At 31.8% G+C, this 27,909-nt stretch overlaps 4 protein-coding genes and 1 long non-coding RNA gene across 8 annotated transcripts; 1 reads left to right on the top strand and 4 right to left on the bottom strand.

The window, feature by feature from the left end:
• Nucleotides 1-1,930: 1,930 nt before the first annotated feature.
• On the bottom strand, nt 1,931-7,122 carry LOC146539822 (serine hydrolase BPHL-like). Of its 3 annotated transcripts, none has more exons than XM_085207593.1 (6): nt 6,916-7,122; nt 6,032-6,135; nt 5,335-5,592; nt 4,032-4,185; nt 2,747-2,999; nt 1,931-2,105 (listed from the first exon to the last, which is right to left on the bottom strand). In XM_085207593.1, the coding sequence occupies exons 1-6, from the start codon at nt 6,968-6,970 to the stop codon at nt 2,012-2,014; spliced, it is 918 nt and encodes a 305-aa protein (XP_085063719.1). In that variant the 5' UTR covers nt 6,971-7,122; the 3' UTR covers nt 1,931-2,011. The 3 variants fall into 3 exon arrangements, with proteins under 3 accessions (XP_085063719.1, XP_085063720.1, XP_085063721.1); XM_085207594.1 differs by lacking the exon at nt 6,916-7,122 and adding an exon at nt 6,644-6,826; XM_085207595.1 differs by lacking the exon at nt 6,916-7,122 and adding an exon at nt 6,644-6,826 and having other exon boundaries at nt 6,032-6,132.
• Nucleotides 5,583-7,807, top strand: LOC146539821 (uncharacterized). The gene is made up of 2 exons (XR_014879464.1): nt 5,583-5,928; nt 7,425-7,807. It is a non-coding gene; the product is annotated as an uncharacterized LOC146539821 (long non-coding RNA).
• Nucleotides 7,808-7,816: 9 nt separating this feature from the next.
• On the bottom strand, nt 7,817-11,894 carry LOC146539820 (serine hydrolase BPHL-like). Its single transcript, XM_085207935.1, has 5 exons — nt 11,877-11,894; nt 9,441-9,701; nt 9,070-9,223; nt 8,305-8,557; nt 7,817-8,011 (listed from the first exon to the last, which is right to left on the bottom strand). Exons 1-5 carry the CDS (start codon nt 11,892-11,894, stop codon nt 7,918-7,920), a joined length of 780 nt encoding a protein of 259 aa, XP_085064061.1. The 3' UTR covers nt 7,817-7,917.
• Nucleotides 11,895-12,780: 886 nt separating this feature from the next.
• On the bottom strand, nt 12,781-17,414 carry LOC146539819 (serine hydrolase BPHL-like). Its single transcript, XM_085207560.1, has 5 exons — nt 15,779-17,414; nt 15,127-15,384; nt 14,730-14,883; nt 13,263-13,515; nt 12,781-12,954 (listed from the first exon to the last, which is right to left on the bottom strand). Exons 1-5 carry the CDS (start codon nt 15,839-15,841, stop codon nt 12,861-12,863), a joined length of 822 nt encoding a protein of 273 aa, XP_085063686.1. The 5' UTR covers nt 15,842-17,414; the 3' UTR covers nt 12,781-12,860.
• A 2,038-nt stretch (nt 17,415-19,452) lies between these two features.
• On the bottom strand, nt 19,453-27,187 carry LOC146539818 (serine hydrolase BPHL-like). Of its 2 annotated transcripts, none has more exons than XM_085207559.1 (6): nt 27,041-27,187; nt 24,563-24,692; nt 23,441-23,698; nt 22,559-22,712; nt 21,969-22,221; nt 19,453-21,553 (listed from the first exon to the last, which is right to left on the bottom strand). In XM_085207559.1, the coding sequence occupies exons 2-6, from the start codon at nt 24,623-24,625 to the stop codon at nt 21,460-21,462; spliced, it is 822 nt and encodes a 273-aa protein (XP_085063685.1). In that variant the 5' UTR covers nt 24,626-24,692; nt 27,041-27,187; the 3' UTR covers nt 19,453-21,459. The 2 variants fall into 2 exon arrangements, with proteins under 2 accessions (XP_085063685.1, XP_085063684.1); XM_085207558.1 differs by lacking the exon at nt 27,041-27,187 and adding an exon at nt 25,102-25,271.
• Nucleotides 27,188-27,909: the final 722 nt, after the last annotated feature.

Below are 27,909 nucleotides of genomic sequence, written 5' to 3'. Positions count from 1 at the left end.
TCTTATATATCAGCCCGTTGAGCTTGGGTGGTATTCTGCGGTCGCAGACCACACCAATAACCTCCCACCATTTGGCCCAGGCAGCGCTTATCCAGCCATGGACATCGTGATCGATGCCTCCAGACTCATGCATAACGGATCCAAGGTACTTGAAACTTTTCCAACTTAACGGCTGGCTCAGGACCTATAAGGACATTGCTCGAGTCCGGGCTCCCTCAGGCTATGTATTCGGTCTTCGACACATTTTGTTTAAGACCGCCGTTCTCAAGCGCACCCTTCCAGAGTTTCACTTTACGCTCCAGCATTAGTTGCTTCTCTTCAATGAGTGTTATGTCATCGGCATACATCATCAGCCATCGAGGCTGGTCCTGGATGTGAGCCGTGATAGTACATTACAATAAATAAGAACGGACTAAAAGCCGAACCTTGGTGACCCCCTACTGTGATCTAAAGGGTTTGGTGTCGACAACAGTCCTAACCATCGCGAATCAGAGAAGAAGAACAGGATATCAGGGTAGTGCATAAATAATAAAGAGTGAAATGAATACAAATAAATAACATAATAAGTAATTTGTTTTTATTTTATGAGCATCTTAGTTAACTTGAACGATGCAAATGTCACAATACATTGTTACTTTATTTATATTTTCTTTGTATGTTTATGTCGTTTTTATTTAGTTTGCTTAGGTTTTTATGAACATGTTTATTTACTTGGACGACGTAATTTCTATAATATTTTGTATAAGGATTTTTAAATGTTTTCATTTAAGTTGATTTCGTGTATTTACCGTGTCACTGGTAGGTCTTAGGCTATATATTTGACCTACCCTCTTAATGTAGATATACAGGGTGGAATTGTCAGCACCACCTTAAATGAAACCACAGTTTTGACTACTCTATAAAAGCCTAATATAATTCGGAAAAAAAATAACTCCCAAAAATAAAAAAGTTATTTTTTCAAACAAAATAAATAATAAAATTATCGTTTTAAAATAAAACGCCATTTGTAAAGTATAACATAGGCACGCACACACTTACCTGTCAAATCGGAAACGTCGCACACGTATGTGTGCGTCACACGAAATACAGTATGGAAAAAAATCGTGAAATGAAAAAGAAATCCTACGTCCAAACTGTTGAGGTACCTTGATTAATTTCTTAGGTGTGGGTTTGAAATATATTACCCTATATGCAGTTTCAATAAAAGAAGCGCTGCCTCTTCCACCCTGTATAATAAAAAATACGCAACTTACGCTCATATAATCCAGAAAAATATTCTACTAAAAACTATTTTAGCGTCTGCAATAAGACACTAAAAAGTTTGCTAGTTGTAATTTCGAATACTTGTTATGTAAACCTTTAACGTTAATACAATATTAGTATTGTTGTATTAGTATGTATTCCTTTTTTTACCTTCACGCTGCAAGCTACTTACCTACATTTAGGAGGGTAGACAGCCTTGTGCTAGAATATTGTGATTCATTCATCATTTGCCTCATTTTCGAGACATTGAGTGTAACTCAAGGCCGTGATTTTGTTTTATTACTAGAATGAGAAAATTAAATGAATTCATTTTCCTAAATCAGAATCGCCTGCAGTAAGAATTTGTTATTTAAAATTCTGATCGCAAAATGCTAAGAGTAAATTCTCCTTAACCTATTCTTAAACGTGATGATTGAGGGGTCAATCATCAATTTTCCGAAGTATTTTTATTTTCCCACGTTCGCTTAACTGAACTGCTGCTGTTACTCATCATGCGATGTTTTAATCAGCAACCTCATAAGGTTCTCCAAAACTTGAGAAATATAAGTTGCGACCAGCTAAGGGGGGTAACGACATGAGCCATTTTTTTGAAAGAATATCGCTCGATGGTGTGCCATTGGATATCTAAGAGTGGACGAAGACTGAGGATGATAAATCAAACAACCTGAACGTGTCAATTAATATCATAATTTAATCGTGCTTGTTAATATTGAAGTGTCATTATTATTTTTTGTGCAAAAAGTTAGTTTCACTCTTCCAATAAAAATTCTTGAACTCTCTGGTTGAAATCGTCAGCGTATTTCATATGGATGTCATGCTTGCCTTCTGGGTACAAGAAATATCTGCAATTATAAAAATACAAAATAAAATTAGTTTAGCTATTTTGCTTATATTTTTGCTTTAATTATCGTTGAGGCCGTCGTAGGGGCAGGGGCACTAGGGTGTGACTGTAACGTGACGGTTGTGGGTTCGATTCCCACTCAGGGGAACGAATTATTATTCATTATTATTTTCATTTCTCCGCTCTGGCACTAAGGTAAAAGCTCGGCGTTGAGTTCCGCCACTCAATACGTAATGATTTTAAAAAATCGGCAGAAATTTGGGAACAGAAGTGTCTTAAGACAATGTTCCCTTTGTCTAACATGCTAATGTTCCCTTTGTTTAACATGCTAAATAATATTTGTAATTGCTAACGACGCTTGTTGGCACCTGAGCTGAGAGCTGGTACCCAAGTGGAGACGAAAGCGAGTTACAATAATCGGATACCTTTAACGATAATACAATTTTGAGTTCTCAGTTACAATTTTTATTGGAGCATAAAGAATTTGAACTGGGAATGATAATTCTAATATAGAAAATTTACTTTAGAAATATTAAATAGATAAAGTAGGGAACGGAGTGTCTTAACACAAGGTTCCCTGTGCCTACCTGCCATTTGCGTGAAGCTGGAAGTAGTGGAAATAGTTAAAAAAATAATACTCACTTAGAATTCTTGATATGGTGGCACAAGAATGGGAAATGTACTGGATGGATAAGATTATCCTTCTGCCCAGCCATTATGAACGTAGGGCATGTTATATTTTTTAATTGATCGCTGCATACATCGGGTTCCACTTCCAACACAGGCACCATGTTGTCTAACCATTTTTTCCACATACGCCTAAACTCTTCCTCGCCGTATGTCTCTATCATAATCTGTCTTATATATTCGCCCCATGTAGTAATTTCCTTTATTTCTAAAAAAAATATTTTCAACTACATTCTTTGCTATATAGTTATCAAGTTAAAGAAGTTTTATAACTGACTCCTTTATTTAAGGAGGAGAAGGCTCTATATTCGTTAAGTATTTTTTTTTATGTATGGCCAACACCAGTCGAAAATCTGATGATGGAATCCTATGAAAATCAAAGGGAACTCTGATATTTTGTAGCCAAGTAGTATGTGTTACATATCATCATCATCATCATCGTCTTCATCAGCCTGTCCTCGTCCACTGCTGGACATAGGCCTCTCCGATGGCACGCCACTGAGCTCTATGTGTTACATATAATTTATTATTATCTTATATTTCTATCATCAGCTAAGTAATGTCATCAGTTGATGGAAATGTAAGATCAACGGGTAGGAGTTAAGGAGTTAAATAGGGGACAATATTATAAATTTTAAAGAGACTCATAGAAATCTAGTTGCATAATATCAAGTTATTTGGGCAAGCTGATGATACCTAGTAGGTGTCATTGAATTTGCTCATATTAACTTGTATCATACTATATAAGGGTTAATAAATTAATATCAATGTAATAATATTAATTAATTATTAATTATTAGGAGCGCTGTAAAGATATTGAAGCTAATATCGTTAGCTAAAATTTTAACCGACTTCAAACAACAGGAGTTGAATGTTTTTTAATAATAATATATAGCAATAATCAACAAAAATAACAGATATATCCAGAAAGACGATATTTTGATTCATTTAAGTAGATACAACAAAAAACCATGTTGCCGACCGATTCCAATAATGTAGGTTCTTAAATAGTGAAAAGGTATGTATATATTTACCTAATCTTTTTTAAATTTTGTTTACTTTCAGGTAATAAAAATATTTTTTCCACAACTTAATTGTTATTTAACTTTACACGTGAAAGCTGACTTTTAATGTCGGTTTATATTTTTTAAAATTATCTTACTTGGGATGAGGTTGTATAACTTATCTACAACAGTACCTACGTAAATGTTAAACCAATAAATATTTAAATAATACGAACTCTGATATGTTTCAAGGTCTTCTTTGTGTACAAAGCTGCTAGTGCACCAAATAACTAGTTTTTTTATTTTATCCGGATGCTGAGCGGCGAGGAGCATGCTGGCTCCACCTCCTGCACTCCAGCCCATGACAGAATATTTAGGAATGCTTAAATGCTGAAAAGGAAAAGGCAGAAAAACTGTTGAATATTGATTTAATTAAGCCGCTGTTCATATAAGAGATGTTTTGGTGTTTTATATTCCAATATGAAATTGAGTCAAACAGTCTTGGAAGACTTTAGACTATAATAATAAATCACGTTAATCGTTTCCACGTATTTCACTGCACTTGGTTACTTCGGGCACTAAGAATGAAATTACTAAATTATGTGTGCCATACACATCGACTTACACTAGACAAAATGAAATATTTTATATATTTCTTTCTACGCTCTGGTAACGAAACTGCATATCTCTTTCCTCTCGCACAGAGTCATCAACATCTTCATATTAAGTATAATGAATATTCTGATATACCTAGTTAAAGGTATGTACTAACATTTATACGGATTTTTTGATACTACAGTCAATTTGTGAGTGTATCGAAATTGTGTTTGACACTAATGCGATTATTGTGCACTCACCGGTCACCACACGTGACACTTGGACACAAAAAGCTGACACACCGGTTGAGGCGACACTAATTATCGTGTCATAATAAATCGGCACTCGTGTTCATACAGTAACACTCTCATGTGATTTCTCGGATCGCAAAAAAGCCACAAGTTAAGCTAGTTACCTATATTTTATTAAATATAAATAACTAATAATGATAAAATAATATTATTTATTATTTCAACATCATTAGAAACACGTTGTTGTTGAGAAAATACAATTTATTATAAAATAATTAAAATAAATATAACAATGCAATTGTACAATTGTTTTACATTTAATAAATTAATGTAATTATTAAATGACAGCAATTTTTCATTTATGTTTTTTTAGGTTCACGTTATATCGCATAGGCACATAGCGGTGTAGGCAAATACCCCGTTCCTATTGAGACACTACTTTCTTCACTTTCCATCGAATTCTCGAGACGTTGCGTGTTAAGTGGCGGAATTTAACACCGTGTCTGAAAACATTCATTCACTCATTCCCCTAAATGGGAATTGAACCCACAACTGTTTACAGACGCTATTTGTATCTAAGAATATGCGATATCCCTCTGCCTAATGAAAAGCTAAAACAGAGGTTTCCACTGTCAAATGAAAATCGAACATGTAATAGGCACATACATATGTAACTAAATTAAATACATACCTCCATCAGTCCATAAGCAGTATCCGCATCGACCTGGTAGCTCTCTTTGGTCAATGTCCTCTCTGGAGGAACACTTTTTCCATATCCATGAGGATCGAATATTACAAGGGTAAATTTTTCTTTATTAAACCCATTTATCTGATACCTAAAGTGCGACCTGATAGAGCCCAAGGCCCCTGCTAACATTACCACGTTATGGGGACCATTACCAATTTTCGTGTAATTTATATTGAATTTTCCTATTTTTATTTGTTGTTCCTAAAACAATTAATTAATGTTTTAATAATTATGATTTATAATTATCACTTTATTGAGGGTATTTGAGAAGTTTCTTCATTAGAGATGGAAGATACGAGATGGATGTGGAAAGGCGTATTGCTGCCGGTAACGCCATTACCATGCCATACCATCAGTACCAAACCGGGCACCATTGTGCCAAAGTATCAAAGATACTGTCTTTAGTATCTCACAGGATCACGGTCAAACAGCATGAGGACCTCCCGGAGGGCATGGATGAAGAGAGGCGAAAGAATTATGTAGAGACCGTAGCGTTTGGCGCTCCGTTCTCTCTGACAAACCCGCTACTGATACAGCGTAAGTTAAGAAATTTTAGTTAAGTTTTGTATTTTGTGTCGTTTATATTTTATAAAGATATTTTTTGTGTTTTTTACTTCTACCTAACATAATACGAGTATACCTTTATCGCAGGAAGAGTGGCGTTGGTTGCTGTTTTCACTAACTGACGTAAAATATGTCCCATAGTTATGTTCTGTTGTTTATTTTTGCTGCTTCCAACACCTTCTATAAATTATTCAAGAAACAAAGATATAAATCCATGGTGAATTCAACGGAAATGAATTCTACGGATAGTGGAGAGTGTCGTAACACTAGGCTCCCTCTGCCTATCTTGCTACATGCAGGATAGAGCGTGAAGATGAAAAAAATAACAAATAATCTTATTTCATGAGGCTTAGCTAAGTTGTTCTACATCAATGTTTTTTTCACGCTGTATCACCCACATAGCTGGGTAGGCAGACGGACTATTGCTGAGATATTCCGTTCCCATTAAGATACTTCCGTTTCCCTCTTTTCACTGAATGCTGAGGAGCATGTTGAGTAGGGGAACTAGGGACGCTGCGATTGTCTTGTTACCAGAGCGAGAAAACGAAAATATGAAATATTTTCTTGTTTTCTGACAAGGAAATATTTCTAAAACAGAATAATTTAATAAAATTATTATGTTCGAATTTAGTTTTTAATGTTTAGATATTAATTAAAGTTCTAATTTTACATTTACACCTGTACTTACGTTATGACGATGGAAAATTTGACTTTGAACTAAATTATATAAGATTTTAATACTATTAAAATATAACAACTAATGTGATTAAAATTTTAAAAATATATTGTTAATTTTTTTTCTGGAAAGTGTCTAAACTAGCGTGCGTACTCGACGTGACAGTCGATGTAACTACACAGTACTCTAAATATAACGTAATATATATCTATATTTCTATATTAATATTATAAAAAAAGGCAAGAGTTAAGAATAAAAATAATATAAAAATAAACAATCATCACCGCTGTCCATGCTCTTCTTTCTTCTTCTTTCGGTTCTACTCATATTTGTAAACATAAAATAAATGAATCTATTTATTTATAAAACAAATACTTTTAGCAACTTAAGCTTGTAAATAATAAATGGAAGTATAGCTAAACGATTTTAAAGGCAAAGCAACTTGCAAGGGCTATACACGTAAGCTTTATTGTAGGAATTTTATAAGCAAAGTAAGAAAACAACAAAGTATTTACAAGATCACAAGTTTTTAAATAAAAAGATGTAAGCAGTTTAAATAGTTAGTGTCCATTACCATCCAACATACATTGTACTTAAAATTAAACATAAGTCCCTCGTCCTTTAAATGCTCAGTGTTTGTTAATGTTTGTGTTTAGTCCTTTATGTAAATTTTTATGTAAATATATTAAACTTAACAAAATAAAACTTTAAATTAACACCCATGTAAAATATTATTTATTACTAGTCTAATGTGTTGTGTATATATTGTAAATTTGTGTTTGTTTTGTTTTAGGTGAAGGATGTACTTACACTGGATCTCTTTTTTTTACATGTATTCTATAATTGTGTATATTTATCTTTTTTATTACCGGTCAATTTCCTTCGTGTGTTTTCCATACAACGTGACATTGGCGAAATGAATTGTGCTCAACTGGCACGCTCGAAACGCCATATACCAAGAATTTAATTCAATTCAATTAAACATAACTATTTTTCCCGTATGTAATTCATTTAATATTCATAAATTATTATTTGCTATAGTTCAAGGCAATTATTAAATATTTCTTAATTGAAATTCCCCACCACCCCAATATTTTGTACAATATGATAAATATACAATATGACATTTATATAGAGGATGATGTAGAGACTATAGATAAAGATATAAAGAGTAACGAGGTGAATCTGAATTTTAATAATTAAACAACGTTTCGTTTTTTTTATATGTTTTATTTAATTTACACAGAAATTACTGTTAAAAATTGAGAATAATTTTAACGAAATTGTTACTCTTCAAGTAGAAACTGTTGAACTCTTTTGTTAAAATCGTCCTTACTGTATAAGTGAATATAATGCTTGCCGTCTGGGTAAAGATAATATCTAAAAAAAGAAACAGTAATATCGTAGGAAAGATAACAAAATAGATAAATATCTTTTTTATTAATGTTTAATATTTTCTTTGCCTCGCTCTGACAACAACAACAGCAACGTACGGTGAGTTCGCCACTCAACACGCAATGCCTCCACAATTCGGAGGTAAGTGGGGAACGAAAGTGTCTTAACGGGAATGGATTATGTTACCACTAGGTTCCCAGATTCCCTCTGCTCACCCTGCTATACAGCGTTAAGCTATTTTTATATAAGGGTAAATTTATCTATAATAGGTGATTTACCTTGTATTTTTAATATTATTACATAAATACGTCATATGTGATATATCAGCGACAATGTCTCTTTTGCCGTGTAAAACAAGCGTGGGGCAAGTTATGTTTTTTAAATCTTTTGTACATATATCCGTATTGCTTTTCATAGCACCAAGCATGCCATAGCACCATTTCGCCAAAATTTCGTCAAACGTTTTTTCTCCATAAGTTTCGATCATTAACTGCTTAAACTCCTGATGCCAATAACTAAAGTCCTGTAATACTAAAAATTATTTTGTGTTAATAAATAATAAGTATTGACATCGTCCTTCAATACTTGTCTATCTGAATTATATTTCCACTTGGAGAATATTTAATATTATCATTTCCTCGCTCTGGCATCAAGGCAAAAGGCAGCGTTGAGTTTCGCCAAACAATATGCAATGCTTCAAGAATTTGGTGAAAAGTATGAAATGGAACTGTCGTAACAAGAACAGAGTGTATTAACACTAGGTCTAGTTTCCCAGGTGCCCTTTACGTATCTCCTGCCCTGCCCTCTGGTGCCCTTTATCTATGTCCTATAAAGAGAAAAATAAATTCATACTAAATCCAGGCGTAGAATCATAAGAATCGTCGGGATATTGAGTTATCAGGGTAGTCTATCCATTTGTTGTGCACATACTTAGGTTCTGACTAAACGAAAGGACTTCTGAAAGGTTCTAGGGATTCAGTTGAAATTGAAGAAGTAGGTTTTTTTCTTAAAATATACAATTATTTGTACCAAAATTTACGCACGTTTATAGGTTTTTGCATCTTTCTCGTGTAGAAATGCAATAGCTCCCCAAACGACTAATTTGTAAACAGCGTGTGGGTATTTCGCAGCTAAGATCATACTGGCAGTGCCTCCCGCACTCCAGCCTAAACATGAGTATTTTGAGATATTCAGGTTCTGTAAAAAAATATTAAGTTTATTATAAATGTAAATGTATCAGTATAACTAGATCTGCATAAAAAAATTAAATCTTATTTACGTATTCACATGGCCAGACATAACGCTTCGTGGGATCGACTTCCATCTTTGTTGTCCTTTGAAATCTTTTAAAAACTTTTGTATTTTGGACCAGTGAATAAATATATAAACAGAGGAAGAAACGTTCTAAAGTTACCTTCATTAGTTCGTAGCCAATATCTGCGTCTCGCTCGTAGCTCTTCATATCTAATATTCTCTTGGACAGCGGACCACTTTTTCCATAGCCAGGAGGGTCAAATATTACTAGAGTAAATTTTTGCTTATCAAAATCCTCTATTTGATATTTATAATGTGACATTATAGTTCCTAAAACCCCTGGTGTGAAGAGAAGTTTATGACACCCTTGCCCCAGTTTGATGTAATTTATATCATAATTACCAATTTTTATTGTTTTTTCCTAAACAGAAATAAAAATTATATGTTAATAAAAATTGTTCTTTATTATAAAATTATTGAAAATTCTTTTAAGTACTACTATTGGAGTAATAATCAAAATATATTTTTTGGTACCTTCAAGACTGGTGTCACGGGTGGACGTATTGTCCTTGTGAAGTGACGAATAAGGTAAATGTACGGGAGTTCGGCAGTTTAAGGCTCTCATAACTTTAAACTATTGTAAATACATTATTAAAGGTTATATGAATTTGCAAATTTTAGTGTGATCAAAGTGGGTCTTTTGGCAGTAATTTAATGTGTGAATTATGCGGTTTAACTTAACCTTAATTTTTATATTAATTTATTTGTGGACCTCTAATTTGAACCCTACTTCGTGATAAAATTTAGCTCTGTTTCTAACTTCGTGAGTTTGTGTCCCCTATTTCGGGTCACAAGTTTTTACCTCGCGAGTGAGGTTTTATAAAAAAAAAAAATAACACCTTTATTGGTTTTGATTGTAAAGAATTTGTAAATAAATAAATATAGGTAGATCAGCTTAACGACATTAAAACTTTTATAAAAAAAATCAATTTCACTTAAAATTTCAATTAAATCATCTTCACGCTGTATCCCGCACACAGCAGGATAGGCCTAGGTAGGTAGGTAGGTAGGTAGATAGGTAGGTAGGTAGATAGGTAGGTAGGTAGATAGGTAGGTAGGTAGATAGGTAGGTAGGTAGATAGGTAGGAACCTAGTGTTTTTAAAACACTCCGCTCCCCACTTTCTGCGGAATTCCGGAGTCACCACAGCATGTTAAGTGGCACAACTCAACGTCGCGCTTTGCCTGAAATATAAATTTAAATAAATATTTTCTATTTTCTATACTATTCCTATTTTCATCTCCTGGAGTGGGGATCGAACCCACAACCAGTCGGTTTTACAGTCACACTTTGTACTCCTGCGCCACGAGTAGCCCAACTTTTATAATTTACAAATTATATAAGCTCAGTTTTAAAAAAAACATATTTTTGAACTTTTATATATTTTTTTATAAAAAATATATAAAAAATATGAATTTTGAGTTTTTTTATATATTTTTTTTATAAAAAATATATAAAAAAACTCAAATTAATTAATTTTTTTGAAGCTAGGTATGCCAGTTTATAGAACTATATATTTTCGCAACCAGTTTGTACGGCGTTTTGTGTTTAGTAGGTATATATTATATTCTTGAAAAATTCTTGAAAAAATAAAAAGATCTTTATTTAGACTTATAACAAGACTAAGATAAACACTATTAACAAAGACAAAGAAGTCAATGTGCTGATTTTACGTAGATTTATTTGTCACGAAGTTAGAGAAAATAATGAAATGTAGGGGATCTTATTTCGTGTTACTGATTTTAGTAACTTCCGCAGTTCTGTTTATTCAGTATTTTTTACATTATGTAAAGTAATCATTAACTACCACGTATATTCGATAAAATACACAAAAATAAATTATAAAGGTTGATTAAAAAATAAAATTACATTGGCAGTACCTATACGAATTTAGCTTAAAATTACCAATTCAGGTTACCTTTAAAATAGTAATATAGAAATTTAAGTGGACAAAACATATACCGAATTTCGATCACGAGAAACTTTAATAAATACAGTAACTGATTTTAAGCTTTAAATTTAAATTATCTTAGTTATAACATAAATATAAATTTATTAAAAAGTATCTAAGATTTCCCTAATTCGGTAGTAACACGAAATAGCGGACACTTGATAAATAAAATGTCTGCTATTTCGTGAATCGATTTATTGCAATTTTAAAAGAATTTTATGCTTCCGTCTATTTTTTTTTTCAATAAAATGTTTTTATATAGAATACAAAAAAGCATATATTCAATGTTTTATTCGAATAACTTACCTTTGTCTTTCTACAACCTTAAGAAATTCTTACGCTAGTCTTACGGTCGCAAGCATCGCAGACACGTTACAATGCAGTTTGTAGCCAACTCTGCGTTTAAAATGTCGCTATACGCTCAATTTTATCATTAAAATATTATTACTTAGTTTTTAGACAGTTGAAAGTATAAAGATTATATACCAATATATAGTTTCCGTAAATAATACTTAAATTGCTTATTATGTTTGCCAGAAGCAAAACTCACGAAACCACGTACTATCACGAAGTTACCGTCACTTACCTTACTTCTTACTAGCATTTCTTTTTACTTTCTTTCTTCACTTCTTTGAACTTCACACTGAGCTTTTAAATTTAAATGTAAAAATATCTATATTTTCAAATATTTTTTCCTATTTTCTTAATAAACGAAAATTAAGACTGAACTAAAAAACGTCTGTGAACAAACTAATGTAAAAATGTTTTCTTTATTATCGTTCTAATTTGATGTAATTATAATATCATTAAGTAATTTTAACCGCGTAGTAACGAATATGTGTCAATTAGGTAATATTATGAATGTAGAATATTTAGCAATATATTCATCAAAGTCTTCAGTTCAGTTCAAATTTTTTTTTGTGTCCATTTTTTTATTTTACCTACATACTGCTATATTAGTAGGTGTACCTACTTATACCAGAAGATATACTAGAAAAATATAATATATACTATGATAATAGTATGTATGATGTAAAGGGCTATATTCAACTATATTAAATCGACAATGTATTTAAGGTATTTAATTGAATAAGGATTATAGGATATTTCTTAAAAACGCTTCGAATCTTGTGAAGTTCAGCCGGCGTTTGCAATGTAAGCGGAAAAATACCATTATTTATGACATCACATAATAAACCTCAATAATAACAGTAGTTATTATGCCTCTAAACCTTCCCCATGAATAACTCTATTAAAAAAACCGCATCAAAATCCGTTGCGTAGTTTTAGAGATCTAAGCATATATTGGGACAGACGGCGGAAAGCGGCTTTTTAATTACGAAGAAAATATGATTAAAAGGAATAGAGCAAAATTTTTACAGTTTCTTGCGACTTCATAATATAAATATTATATGCGAAAAGCCCCAAGATTATGAGTTCCACAACACTATTTGGACGAAGACTTACAATGATAAATCAAACAACTCAAATATGTCAAACGAATATAGTTTAATCGTACTTGTTAAAAGTAATGTGCTATCATTATTATTATTTTAATATTGTATAAATATTACTCTTCCAATAAAAAATCTTGAACTCTCTGGTTGAAATCGTCAGGGTATGTTAAATGGATGTCATGCTTGCCTTCTGGATATAAGAAATATCTGAAATTATATGAAAAAAAAACCATTATTTTACATGTTTATTTATTATTTTCAATAATATCGTTTTAATAAGATCATTTAAAAAAAATAATATCTGTAAATACTAACGACGCTTATTGGCACCTAGAGCTGGTGCCCTGTGGACAAGAAAGTGAGGTTACAATAATCGAAGATATTTCACAACATAATTTTTAGTTCTCAGTAACAATTTTGATTGGCGCATTAAGAACTAATTAATTAGGAACGGTGAAAATAAAGAGGTGATTTGCTTTAAAAATATTAATTCAGATTCTAAAACCGATACTTACTTAGAGTTTTTAATATGGTGGCATAAGAATGGAAAATGTACTGGATGGACCATCTTATCCTTTTGTCCGTATAATATGTATGCAGGACATGTTATATTTTTTAATTGCTCGCTACATACATCGGGATCCACCTCCAGAATATCCACCATAGTGTCTACCCAATTCTTCCAAATACGGCTAAATTTTTCTTCGCCGTATGTTTCGATCATAATTTGTTTAATATGCTCTCCCCATGTAGAAATTTCCTTTATTTCTACAAACAAACAAACTACATTAATTGTAATACTGTTATTAATTTTAATTACGGAATGGTTAAGGGTTGCACTATAATAGCAATTGCAAAAAATAATAATGAATAATTTAATTTGATTTTTAATAAGAGAGGTGGAAACCTCGGTTCACCTTCGAAATCACAGTATCAAAAATATTGGAGGAAGGTCACGTAAAAAGATTGAGGATCCCCCGAAGGGCATGTATGAAGAGGTTGATGATAGTGGACGAGGCGTAAGAGGTATGTAGAGACCGTAGCGTTTGACGCTCCGTATCAATCCTATTCGCTTCAATATCCTAACAGACGTAGGACTTGAGGTGAAATACATGGCATGAAAACTTGCTTCTTGTCAGTCTATTTGGTTCTGTTTAAAATCTTTAGTTTATTAATAATATAATTATTTATAATTTAATCCTATTAGTTTCAACATCAGTCTACGGGTAATACCCAAGTGTAAATTCTACTTTAATGGTTTTTTGATAGGTGTTAATGGTTGTAAGATATTCTTAGATGCAGATTTGAAGCTACATGTCACCGTGTTCATTCTTATCGTCTTGACAAAAATATCCCTTACTTGGCTATCGAGAACTGTATGCACGATTTTAGTATTTAGGTCACTCGATTTTTTGGGAGAATAATTCAATGTTAGCTCTTGCTCAATAAAACGAGATTTATGCAGCATGGTTTTGATATCCTATGATAGACTGGCTACTGTAAGGCGTCATAGACAGTGCAGCTCTGTTTCTACTTCCGTTGCCTGGGCAGGAGAGTTAGACTAACTGAATAGAATCTTGTAAAAAATCCAGAGGCTGTTATATTTCTGATAGTCCCAATATATGTAAATTGTATGAGTTTTTTTCTTCTTCTTCTCCAATTCCCATTCCATGTCCCTTATCTTGTTGTGGTTGTGACACATTTTGTTTAAGAGTTAGAATCAGTCACATTTAATCTACACAAAACCTGGTTCGTCATTACAGTGCAGCCAGCGATATACTTTTATATCATCATCATCTAAATAATAATACTAAAAAAGTGTAAAATAAAATATTATAAAAGCAAAAAACAAAACAATTAAGTAACTAGAAAGGAAAAACAAGTTAAATAAGTTTTTAATATTATAACTCTTTTGTGCTAGCACGCTATGTTTACTGTAACCTTGCTAAAATGCAAAACTAATAAATGTAAATAAGACATACTTTTATACATGTCAAGGTCATCTTGGTGTAAAAAGGCGTTCGTGCCCCAAACTACTATTTTTTTTATTTTGTCCGGATGTTGAGCAGCGAGGAGCATACCGGCGGTGCCGCCTGCACTCCACCCCATAACAGAATACTTAGGAATGTTTAAATGCTGAAAAGAAATAGAAATAATATTGCTTATTATCTTATTTAAATCTTAAATCTTTCTATATAAATGAATTCTTATTTTATTAGCTTAGTCTCTCGTCCATATGCTATAAGTAGCAAAGTAGACAGAATTAAAGTTTTGTATGGCCAATTTTAAAGTATGAGCGTTGTTTGGTAAGGATTAGTCACACTATTGAAAGTAAAAATAATTATTTTCTGAAACTAAATTTGATAAATTATTGTTTACCTTCATAAGTTCATAAGCAGTATCCGCATCCCTCTGGTAGCTATCCTTAGTCAATATCCTCTCTGGAGGAATGCTTTTTCCATATCCTTGAGGATCGAATATCACAAGGGTAAATTTTTCTTTATTAAACCCATTTATCTGGTGCTGATAGTGCGTCCTAACAGAGCCCAAGGCGCCTGGTATCATCACCACATTGTGAGAACCATGACCAACTTTCGTGTAATTTATATTAAACTTCCCTATTTTTTCTTTTTGTTCCTAAAATTATTAATTAAGTTATAATAACTATAAAAAAATCATTGATATGATTGATATTCACGCGGATCCCGCACTCAGCATGGAAGACAGGAGTTATTGTTGAGTGGCAGACCTCAACGCCGCGCTTTACCTCGCGAAACACCACAGCGAAAAAAATTAAAATAGAAATATAAATAAATATTTCATTTAATTGGGTCAAGCCCACATCCTGTCGTTTACAGTTACACTGGCCTCTTATATTAGTATAAAATTCAATTATTTAATTAAAATAATTGTAATATTTAATTATAAATTTATTATAATAGGATTGTCTTGTATTGTGTGTCTTTCATAGGAAAATTCCTTTTAATGTTTATTATCTTCATCTACTGATCATAAATAATATTCTGTATACCTTTACCGCAGGAAAAACGGTGGCAGTTGCTGTTTTCACAATCTGACGTAAAATATGTCCCATTATTAAGTCCTGTTATTTATTTTTCAAACACAATTCTTTAAATTTCTTTCTATAAATGATTTATAAAAAACACAATTAGTTTAAATAGTAATAATATGAACATTTTATATTTTAATTAATGATTTTAACTATTAGAGATTAAAATTTTCCTTAGGAATAATTACAAACAATTCGCCATGTGCCAAATATCTAAATTACGGAGTATAACAAACATTAACAATATAAAAGTTTTATTTACATTTATAATAAAAAAAAATACACACTTTTAACATTTTAAATAGTTTTTGTTTATATTTTTATGTAAGTAACTAAGTATAATTAAAGTAATTATTTTACATTGTACTTACGTAACGGCGATAAAAGGCTTAGGTTATTGTATAAAATGTTATTTATATACATATATATGTATATATGTACATTTAAATTTCAGTATTTATGTCTGGAAAGTATCTAATACTTGTAGTAGAAGGTAATTAACGTCTGTAACCGACGTGACAATCACTGTGACTTCAGAGTACGGTCAATATAATTGGTATTTAAATAAAGGATTATTATTATTATTAATAACTATTATTAAAACTTTTATCTATTTATTATATTCTATATTAGTAACATACTCGCGGTCCGCCCGCTTGCCAATTATTTTTTTACTAATCTGAATTATTTTCGTATTCTAATAACATAATAGTTTTAAAGACGAAACGTTATTTAAAATATATCTGTAAATTGAAAACTAAAATAAGCAAAATACTTATTTGGTACCATTTTGTTTAACAAAATACCAAACAAAAAATTTTAAGTGTAGGTTTCTAAAATATAGTAACGAAAAATCACATTTTTTTTGTTATTTTGACAGATAAGTACATATTGCCACAAATACAAGTAAAACTTGTTTTTTATCAAGTAACACACATAATAATAAAAAAAATAATATAATTTTATTTTAATATAACGAGATTTTAATGATTAGTTTTGAATGACGCATTTTTTACCGTTTTAAAGTGCTATTCCCTTACACGTAGGAATGAAAAATAGTTCTTACAAAACTCTAAAAACTTATAAAAATTTGAACGTAGCGGGATTTGAACCCGTGCTTCTTGAAAAAAGTCCACGGTGGATGGTTGGACGGCTTCTAAGGGGCGTTCCAATTTTCCGGATAGGTACGTTTCCTAGATATTATTATCTAGTTTCCTAGATATTATTGTAGCCATGTTGATCACCAAAGCCAGGAAGTGTCATGTTAGTGCTACAGTAGGTATACTCCATATGCTGCCGCTGCAACTGCCCGGGGCACCCACAAAAGAGGGCCCCCCACAAATATGAAATAAAAAGGTGTTAGTCAATTTTCTCTGACTGTTGTTCTCAAAATGAGACAATACTTACCCCTGATTACTTAACTTTAGATGTTGATAAATAGGCTACGATTCTTTGAAATAAATAAATCTAAATCAGTTCATATTAAACGTCATGTAAAAAGCTACTTTCTTACTGCATTAAATACGTAGGCACATATACGTAAAGCGTCAGCGTTTACGTAAGTTTATAATTGTTATTTATTTTTATTATCTATATATCTATACTAGTGGGCCCGGACGCGGCTACGCCCGCGAAAATATAAGCCTAAATCATTAAAATAAGTTAAATAATAATAATAAGTGGAGATTTATTATTAGAAAAAATATCTGAGTAACCGAAATGAACAAACCAAAGAAGTAAAAGTAACTAAAGGAAATTCTTAATATTAGAAAAAAAAACCTAAAGTTTGCTGTGCGCGCGTACTAAACATTTTTCTATATTAAATAATTATTAATTTTTGCGAACAATATTAAATATAATCTCAAATGATTAAAATTACGATATTTTAAGTGTATAACATCGGTATAGATAACCGAACTGAGATAAATTAATTATAAGCAGCAAATAATTGCATAAAAAATAATAGTAATTCGAAAATCTATAAAAATTTACAAAATCATCAAAGTCATCCGCCCGTTCGCGTCGGTCATACTCATATTATGCCGCCCGAAGGCTAGGTCATTTGGAATCAGTGACATCTTAATTATTTATTAGAATGTTATACAGTAAATTATAATTTCCATCTAGATGAAATGCTAAAAGTGACTATTATATTTATTTTCATAAGGATGAATATCAAATTATAGAAATCATCTAATTTTTGTTAATGATTTGTATAAAGAGATTTGTATAAATCTATATCGGCGCGCACCATGTATGCATTAAGCAAACTCACTGTGGGTGACGTTTTCTTAAAACAGCAAACTTTGCAAGCTGTTGCTTAGCAACGCGTAGCGACGATTGTTATTAACATGGCGGAATAAATTCCTTGTCAAATTAATTATTTTAATATATTGGTATATAACGAAAATATTACAAATATGAGAAAAAAAAAGTATCCTATGTTCATCCCGGGACCCTCAAGTATCTCTATATGAGTATTTTATCACAATTAAATTAGCGGTTTGGCCCTGATTGCGGAAAAGACAGACAGACAGACAGACAGACAGAGTTACTTTCGAATTTATAATATAGGTATGGATATATAAAATCGAAAGGTCACTCACTCATCACGAAATCTCAGAAACTACATGTGCTAGGAATCTCAAATTTTGCATAGAAGTTATTTATAGAACGTAGGTGCTCGCTAGACGAGATTTTGCAATATTCGACTTCTAAGAGGCTGTTTTTGGGGTTGACAGTTTGTATGAAACTTCGTTCGCGAGTCTCAAATTTTGCATGGACGTCACTTATAGGACGTAGGTACTCATGGAGACAGAAATTAATAATAACGTAGTTCACGCAGGCGAAGCCGCGGACGGGCCGCTAGTATTATAATATTTATGTCGTTGTATATTATATATCCCGTCAAAAACATAAATGTAAAATGAAAGCCAAGTTCAGTAATAAAACGTATGCTTTCAGCGATAAAAGAAGTGAGATGTAAATGTATGCCAAGTTCAATGGTCAGTCCTGAAATTTATTTTTAACAATATAAAATATTTTATAACAACTGAAAATGCCCATTCTTCTTACAACTTGGAGACTTTATTTATGTGTAATATCTGACTTGGCTAGTTTTCAAATTAATTTACATCGATATAAATGAATGTATTCATTACGTACGTATTCCAGTTACGACATACGTACTCTACTATAGTCTCGCGCAATTTATTACTTTGTTGTATATCAATACGCTCAAACAAAGAATATGCAATAGTATGGAAGAGACAGCTCCCATCGGGAGGCATTGGAACAATTCGGTGTAAGTTCTTGTTTCAACCACAAGCAAATCTATTGAACGACTCAATGTTCAACATGTCTTGGAAAAAATATGAACTATAAGTTTATTAAGTGCTGACGGTACAAATCTGAATTGATATGATCCCAAGGTCGACTTCGTTCTCTGCTGTTTCCACAAGTGTTCCTAAAACCAGTAAAATCATGAAACCCAGGCCAAAAATACCATTAAAATATGAGCGCCTTCGTACAATAAAATATATCTAATATAATTAGGTATTTACTTTTTTAATTATAGTCAATAATATTATGTTTTATTACTCTTAAGATGATATTTAATTATATATGAAAATAGATTATATTTATCTATGAATCTCGACTATACTTATTATTTTGTTGATTAAATGACAGTTGTTAGATTAGAAAGTAATTAATGTATGCTGCGTTTAGAAATCTGATATATTTATTATTATTATTTTCTAATTTTATTGGAATAACTCAACACGCAATGCCTCCAGAATTCAATGGAAAGTGGAGTTACTGAGTGTCTTAACACTAAGTTCCCTCTGTCTACCCCGCTATGTGTGGGATACACCGTAAAGCGGATTTATTTATTTTTTATTATTTTATTTAAGTAATTTTTAATTTTCTCTTTTTTTTCTTATTTTTTTTATTAACAATTACTTAAATTTTTACTGTTAATTGTAATAATAATTTAATATCAAATACGTTAATCGACTATGCAAATACTCTTAGTATAATAAGTACTAAAATGTTTAAATTATCTATATACTCGTATATAAAAGGACTTGTCCTCACTGACTGAGGTAAGACGCACGCACAGCCGTAACCCGTGATGGTAGAAACGTTAAATTTGGACAAATGTTTACTTTCGTAATCTGGACATCCACTAAGAAGGGATTTTGAAAAATTTTAACCCTAAAGGGGTGAAATAGGGGTTGAAAATTTGTATGGAAAAAAAAATTTAATCGGCACCGATTTTCATAAAATTTGAAATTTAGATTTTTAAAAGTATTTAATTGAACACATGTTTCATCGATTTCTAGAATTCTCCCTCTAAGGGTGCAAATAAGGGATTGAAAGTTCGTATGGAAAAATATTTAAAACGCCACCGATTATTATAAAATTTGAAATTTAGACTTAAAAATATTTAATTGAACACATGTTTCATGGGTTATTAGAATTCACCCTTAAATAGGCAAGCGAAGCTGCGCGCGTCCGCTAGGAATAAATAATAATGAAGGATGTTAATCCATTTATTACATTTTTATATTTTTACGTGAAGCCCTTGAAGTCCACATGATGACAGGCTTTCTCAGGACATAAATTAGAGTCATTTTCAGCTACAAATGGAGACATATCTTATCTTAAAATATTCTTGAAAGCATCATGTTGTTGTAGATGGCTTACGTAAGTAATAGTGAAGTTAGTCTACAAAACAAATAAAATATTTACTAACGTGTGACATAAATAAAAGCAACAATATATAAATAATGCATTGCTCTTATATTATGCCAGGCGCTACACTATAAGTAAATGTGCCTAATTGAATCTATTTATTGAAAAATTATAAGAAAATATTAAAAAAATACTAGTTTCGGATTTTTCCCTTGATATACACCCAATTACTTAACCGGATGCTAAATTTCACCATTCTAGGTCATCTGGAACTTGGTTAACATTAAGGTCTATAGGTCAGTCACCCCCCTAAAAATTTACGATTTTTGGACGTCATTTTCTAAATAACTGTTTGAGCTGTGCTTATGAAATTTAATGCACGTATACAGGTAGGGGGTCTTAATATTTGAGCCAAATATGACAGGTTTAGGTGGAATAGTTTTTTAGTTACGAATAGGTAAAAAGTGGCTTCAAATAACACACGGTGCTGCTCGCCAGTTCTGTTCGTAAAAAAACTTGGCTACGCGCTCCGCGCGTTTTAAATATATAAAGATATTTAAGTAATTATTATGTAATGTATTGCAAGTCATTAAATTCATATACTTAATTATAATTTACGCAAAATAAACTATTATACAGTAAGTTTTTGGAGCAGTTATGGAGAAAAAATCTGTACTTCATGCGTTTGCCGGACTTTAGTTAGATACATAGCGCAAGTTCTTGAGTTCCTTCGATTTTTCAACATCCTCCTGCTTAATAATAATTCATTCGTCCGACAGGGAATCGAACCCAACAACCGTCAAGATATATTAATAATATTCAATGTTTCAAGTGATTTGATGATGATGATGAACCAAATTATTTGAAAATGTTTATTGATTTAATTTAATCGTAATTATTATAGGTAAAATGTTTCTATTAGAATATTATTTCTTTTTGGAGTTTTACTCTTCCACTAAGAATTCTTGAACTCTCTGGTTAAAATCATCAGCGTATTTCATATGAATGTCGTGTTTGCCATGTGGGTATAAGAAGTACCTGAAATTTTAAGAGTGCAAAATAAAATTCGTTTATTGGTCCTCTAAGAAAAGTTAAAAAATCTTTCGAACAGAAGACGGTCTCATCGCTAAGACGTATGGCAATCTTTAATGGCAGGCAATGAGACAGTTACAGATATGGTAGGATCGCGTAGAAATCCATTTTAATATTAGTGCACTTGGCACTTGGCAGGTGAAAAGCTAAGTACAGAAAAGAATCATAATCGGAATTTTAAATAAATCTACAGAAATATTGCACATTACACACAGGTCCTCAAGAATTCGGCGAAAAGTGGGTTTCTACGGTCCTTCTGCTATGAGCAGGAAAGACCGTAAAGGTATCGCTTTAGGCAAAGGAGACAACAAAGCAGCGAAAGCATATTATAATACAGTTCAGATTCAAATATTATACTTACTTAGAATTTTTGATATGGTGGCATAATAATGGGAAATGTACTGGATGGACAAGTTTATCCTTCTGCCCATACAATATATATGTAGGGCATTTTATATTTTTTAATTGATCTCTACATATATTGGGGTCTTTCTCCATGATATTCACCATATTGTCCACCCATTTTTTCCAAAAACGGCGAAATCCTTCCTCGCCGTATGTTTCGATCATAGTTTGTTTAATTTGTTCGCCCCATGTAGTGACATCCTTTATTTCTATAAAAAATATCAGAATAACTTATTAATTATAAATCAGCTTTTTTTTTCTTAAAAAAGCACTATACTTTCTTCCAAACATCAACATCACGCTCTATCTCGCACTCTGTTCCCTACTTTCCGTCGAAATTTTCGGGGTATTGCGTGTTGAATGTGAAAAATAATGAGAAAGTAAAAATTTATTCATCCCCTCGAGTGGGGATCGAACTTATGACCACCGCTTTATAATCATAACCTCATGCTCTTCCACCACGACGGAATCTTCCTAAGATGTCTTTATTTATATATTTACTAAAATTATCTTCATATTATTTACAATAGTAGTAAAGGTACGCACGTCTATAACTCTGAATGTCGTCTTCGTGTAAAAAGGAGTTGGTGCACCAGATCACTAATTTTTTCACTTCATCCGGATGTTGAGCGGCGAGGAGCATGCTGGCCCCGCCGCCGGCGCTCCACCCCATTACAGAATACTTAGGTATGTTTAAATACTGAAAAGCATTAGTAAAAGATTGGTATTTTTTTTATTAAATGTATTCCAGTTGGGGACCTGGCTTCTAATGGTTTAAATGACAAAGTGTTAAAATGTTTAAAATTAATTGTTAACATTAACTTGTGTATTATTTGCTTATTTAGTGGTTGTAACTCCCAAATCCTAAAAGCTATAAGCGCCTACCAACATATTAGGAGCAAATAATATTTTTTGTATATTAATTAATTAAAATAATTAATAAATTGTTCCTGTTAGTTACTACAAATATGTAATTTTAGTATATAACATTCGTAGGCGTTTGTAATTTATTAGAGTTTAGAGGTGGTAGACAGGATTGAATTGATGGCTCCACCGGGGAGAAGACCCCGCCACCTCCATCCATCCTTACAACATGATTAACAAGACCAACTTCACTCGAACGAGTCCAACGACTGTCCGACGCAAATCTTTAGGATTGTTGATTGCACATTCTATTCGGCTTGAATGGGTAATGCTGCGGAGCCGTATGAAGGTGTTCACGACGGTACCCGCCCTATATATTTCTACTTTTACAAAAACGTAGTGTAAACGCTCGTATATTTTGACTGCGTTAATTTTTTCTGGGCTCCAGGGAACATACAGAGACTTGTCTTTTTACATAATTTGAGAAAAACAGTATTAATATAATTCAAGTTGAATTAAATGCTCCGCACAGCCACAAACAAACTAACTGAAGTTGATACGTACCTTCATAAGTTCGTAAGCAATATCCGCATCCCTCTGATATCCCTCCTTGGTCAATATTCTCTCTGGAGGAACACTTTTTCCATATCCTTGAGGGTCGAATATTACTAGGGTAAATTTTTCTCTATTAAATCCATTTATTTGATATTGATAGTGCGACCTAATAGTACCCAAGGCGCCTGGTATCATTACCACACTGTGAGGCCCATGACCAACTCTCATGTAATTTATATTGAACTTTCCTATTTTAATTTGTTGTTCCTGAAAATAAATAATTGATATTATGAAAATTATGTAGAATATTTTGGTTTTTGACAGGATTTTCTTGTATATACATATACGCACGCCGCACCTTCTTTTGTGTGGAGTATTAAAACTAAATCTCGTTTTTTCTTATTCCCGTCAGAATAGTAATAGTATTTCAAAATATATATCTATCGCTATTGTTGCATTTTGTTAGGTTAAAAATAAATTAATAGATTTAAAAATACTAGAAAAACAGAGCAAAGAAAGGAAAATATAAATTTAAATAAATATTTCATTTCAGTGGATTGTGTAAGGGTAATTGAAAAAATCCAATGCCAATCTTTGTATGATGATAAAGTATTTCTTAAATTTTTACAAAAAAACAAATAAACAACGAACATACGAACGAACGGTATATAGGATCAATTTCAATTGCGCTATAGTGGATTTTTATTGATATTGATATAACTTTTTAGCTGATAAAACCAAATTTTGTATTTTGTAGCAAGAGACGAAAAAAATATTCTTTTTAACATAAGCAATATATAATATCATATATCGCTGAATGCAAACACGATGACTGTGAGTACGAGTCCCACTTTAAGGGAATGAATTATTTTATTCCTTATGGTAAGGACCAACAGCATGCATTGTCTCAAATTTGAGCGGAAAGCGGAGAATGGAATATCTTAACTTCTCTGTCCTAAATTCTCTCTTTCTATTCCTAATATGAAAGGTGAAGGTAAAATCAAAAGGAAAAAAGGTAAGCGTATAAAAAAAAAGTGTGAAAATCGAAGACAAGAGAGACAGCTGGATAACAATAGGACTTAAAACATTCTTAGTATTCTTTAAAAAAAAACAATATATAGATCAGTATACCTTTAAAGTAGATACTGCAGCGGCAGTGGCCGTTTTTACCATCTGACGTAAAGTATGTCCCATTGTTATTTTCTTTCAATTCTATTGCTTATTTTATTGTTATTATATCTTAAATTCCACTCCACTCTTTCTGTAAATAAGAAAAGAAAGTTAATTGCGAGTTAGACTTGGTTTTTAAATCCCTTTGTTATTGTTATTCAAACTCTTTGAAATACTAATATACCTAATGGTGAGAAATTGTATTAAGTAAAAGGTGTATTAACTTCTACATACTGGGGTATCATATTGTACATAAACCGAAGAATAGATATTCTTGTGTTTTTTAAAGGGTTTTAGTTTAGTTACCCGCTCGCGGCTTCGTCCACATAAAGTACACAATTATTTGTTTACTTTTTTAATATTTATACATTGCAAACTTAAGTTTTACCGAATTCAAAATAAAAAAATGGTACCAAAAGAAAAAAAATGTAGAATAAAATATTTGCCAAACATAATAATAATTAATTAAATTATTTCAAAATAGTCAATTTCTCACCGACCTGTGTTTATTTGATAAAGACACTGCTCATTTTTGTATTTTTAGATTTAATTTAACAAGGGATCTTGTTTACTCACAAAAAACACGTCTGACGAAGCTTACTTAAGCAAGTATACTCATTGAACAGACCCTGGCCTATCGAATATACATTTATATATGATATATGAATTTGACCCACCATGAGCTGTAATGAGCAACATTCGTTTTATGATATTATTAAAAGGAAAAAGATAAATTGAAAGGACGAAGCCGTCATGGCGCCGGGCTTAAGCGTGCGTTTATAAATATGTAGTAGTAACAGTGTTGGGTTCGATTGCAATTTGTAAGTGGGTGGAATTAAATATTTAATATTATTTTATGTAAAGGATGTAAAAGTGATTCTGAAAACGTATTAAAATTTGGAAATGCTATACATATTTTATCTGTAATATTTAGTAGCCCGATATTTGTTAACATTTATTTATTATTTAATTATTAAATAATTCGTTTTCATACGGAGTGGCGGAAAATTTGAAAACAATACATTTGTCGTTAAATTCTACAAAATAATAGGTATTAACGCCGCTATTAGTGAGGTATCATATGAAAGGGCTCTGGGTAAGCTAAGCTTCAATTTTAGTAAAAAATGGAAACCTCGGTGAGCGAGCCCGACTCACGCTTGTCCGGTTTAATATGGTCTTCATATTTCACATTAGGTTTAGCAATCATTGTCTACGAACTTGATTGGTTAGGAATAATTAAAAAAAATACAGCAGGCAGCAATGGGGACTCAGCCCGTAGATTGCCCAAGCCTGCTATAGTGAAGGTACGGTGACCAGTAGATCAGGTTCTTTAATAGTCATTAACATACATTAAATAACACTCAGAGATACCTACTTTAAATTCCTTCAAATTTAGGAATTTAGTGCCGTCGTTTCTTTAACCGACTGCGCGACACAAAGGATGGTTATGTGCTAGTGGATGGCTATATGGAGAACAAACCAATTAATTAGCCTTGCGGTCGTCATTAAAAATCTGATAATAATAAAAGTACACCAATGCTAGTGTAAAAAAAACTAAGGACTTTCTGAAGCTTTATTTTAAAAAACAACTGCAATCCACATAGACTTTAAAATTCAAAAATGCATTTATGTCATGTAATTTAATAAATTATAATGTTTTAGATTATATTTATTTTTATTTCATTAACATGTAATGCCTCCAGGTTGCGTCAGAAAACAGGGAACCGAGTGTCTTACAGAGTGACGCTAATTAGCAGGATTAATATTTTATTAATGATCTGAAACTATAAAAGGGCATAAATAGTAAAAAAGTCTTACGAAACCTTGATTTTTTTTTTCATACTATATAAATCATATAAAAAAAAAACAACTCTTTAGAGTTTAAAGAACAGTTGACTATTCGTTTTGAAGATCTATAGGTAAGTCAACCGAGAGGTTGTAGTTTCTAAGTACCATATAAATGTACTACATTATCTGAATGAGACATTAAGCTTTAATTAAAATGCTTGTGATTACTGCATAATCATTATATTAACCACTAGTGGGCCCATGCGGGGCTACGCTCGCTTGAAATAGAAATATCAATAAAGAAATTGTTAAAATAGTTGTGTTGTATGTTAATAATAGTTGTACTTAAAATAGTTGTATAAAATAACTGTTCCAGCAATTAGCAAATTTGTCGAACTAAGAACTTTAAATTGTCGTAACTTTTTTATTTATGAACCGATTGTAATAAAATAAACCAAAATAAAATAAATAAAAATATATGTTTTCAGAAGCTTGCTAGAATCTAATAGTGAAAAAAAATAATATTTTGATTGTTGTAAAACATTTTAAAAAGAATAAAAATTTGAAAGTCTAAAATACTAAAGTATAGAATACTTTTTGTATTCTATTAGTTATTTATTATAGGTAAAAATATAAAGACATCGTACTTACGTGCAAATATCGGAAGGCTCGCATAAATTATATTAGATCTATAATATTAAAATTAAAAATAAAACATAATATTAAAAAAAATTATAAACGTATTTAGTTTTAAAATATTATTTTTTGCCTATACTACTAACGTCCGTACTCCGCGTGACAGTGACAATCACTGTAACTTCATAGTACCTACTTATAGTAGAAAAACAGATAGATATCTACCTTAAAGTCTTAATTATAGATATTTATCTTAAACTTTAATGGCATTAGCTAGAATCTAGATGTACTCGTAAATGTCATAAATTGTGTACCTACTTAGCTTTTTTCACATTGAATTTTCTTGCTACGAAAGGAGAATCTTAAGAACAAAATAGAGAGAGCTGGGCTGAGCTGAACGGTACGAGGTGAGAACAGCCTAGACTGTGCCTACCATAGAATAATCTGGATACTTAATTAAAAAAAGATCAAATAAGAGATATAGAAAGAGATTAAGATGTGTTTTATTATTTATTTATTTAATACTTTATTATACCAACATTATTAAATACAAAAGAAGAAAAATCTCTTCCAGACAACCCCTACTGTAAAAAGATAAAAAAACACAGCATTTTAGGTTGGGGTACAAATGTACCTGGTCGTACTCTGGCCCGGACGGAATCCTGGAACCTAGTGTTAAGACACACCGTGCCCCATTTTCCGCCGAATTCTGGAGACATTGCGTGTTGATTGGCGGATGTCAACGCCGCGCTTTGCCCCGACACCACAGCGAAGAAATTAAAATATGAAAATAAGTAAATAGTTCATTCCTCCAGTAGTGATCGAACCCACAACCTGTAAAGGTACAGGTATTGCGCCACGACTGGGCTCAAGCCTGTTCAAGA

The sequence above is a fragment of the Heliconius melpomene genome, chromosome 3, assembly GCF_056956725.1.
Source record: "Heliconius melpomene rosina isolate 202511_hmr_F chromosome 3, ASM5695672v1, whole genome shotgun sequence".
In the NCBI taxonomy this organism is placed as follows: domain Eukaryota; kingdom Metazoa; phylum Arthropoda; class Insecta; order Lepidoptera; family Nymphalidae; genus Heliconius; species Heliconius melpomene.
This window is presented reverse-complemented; position numbering and strand designations above follow the sequence as displayed.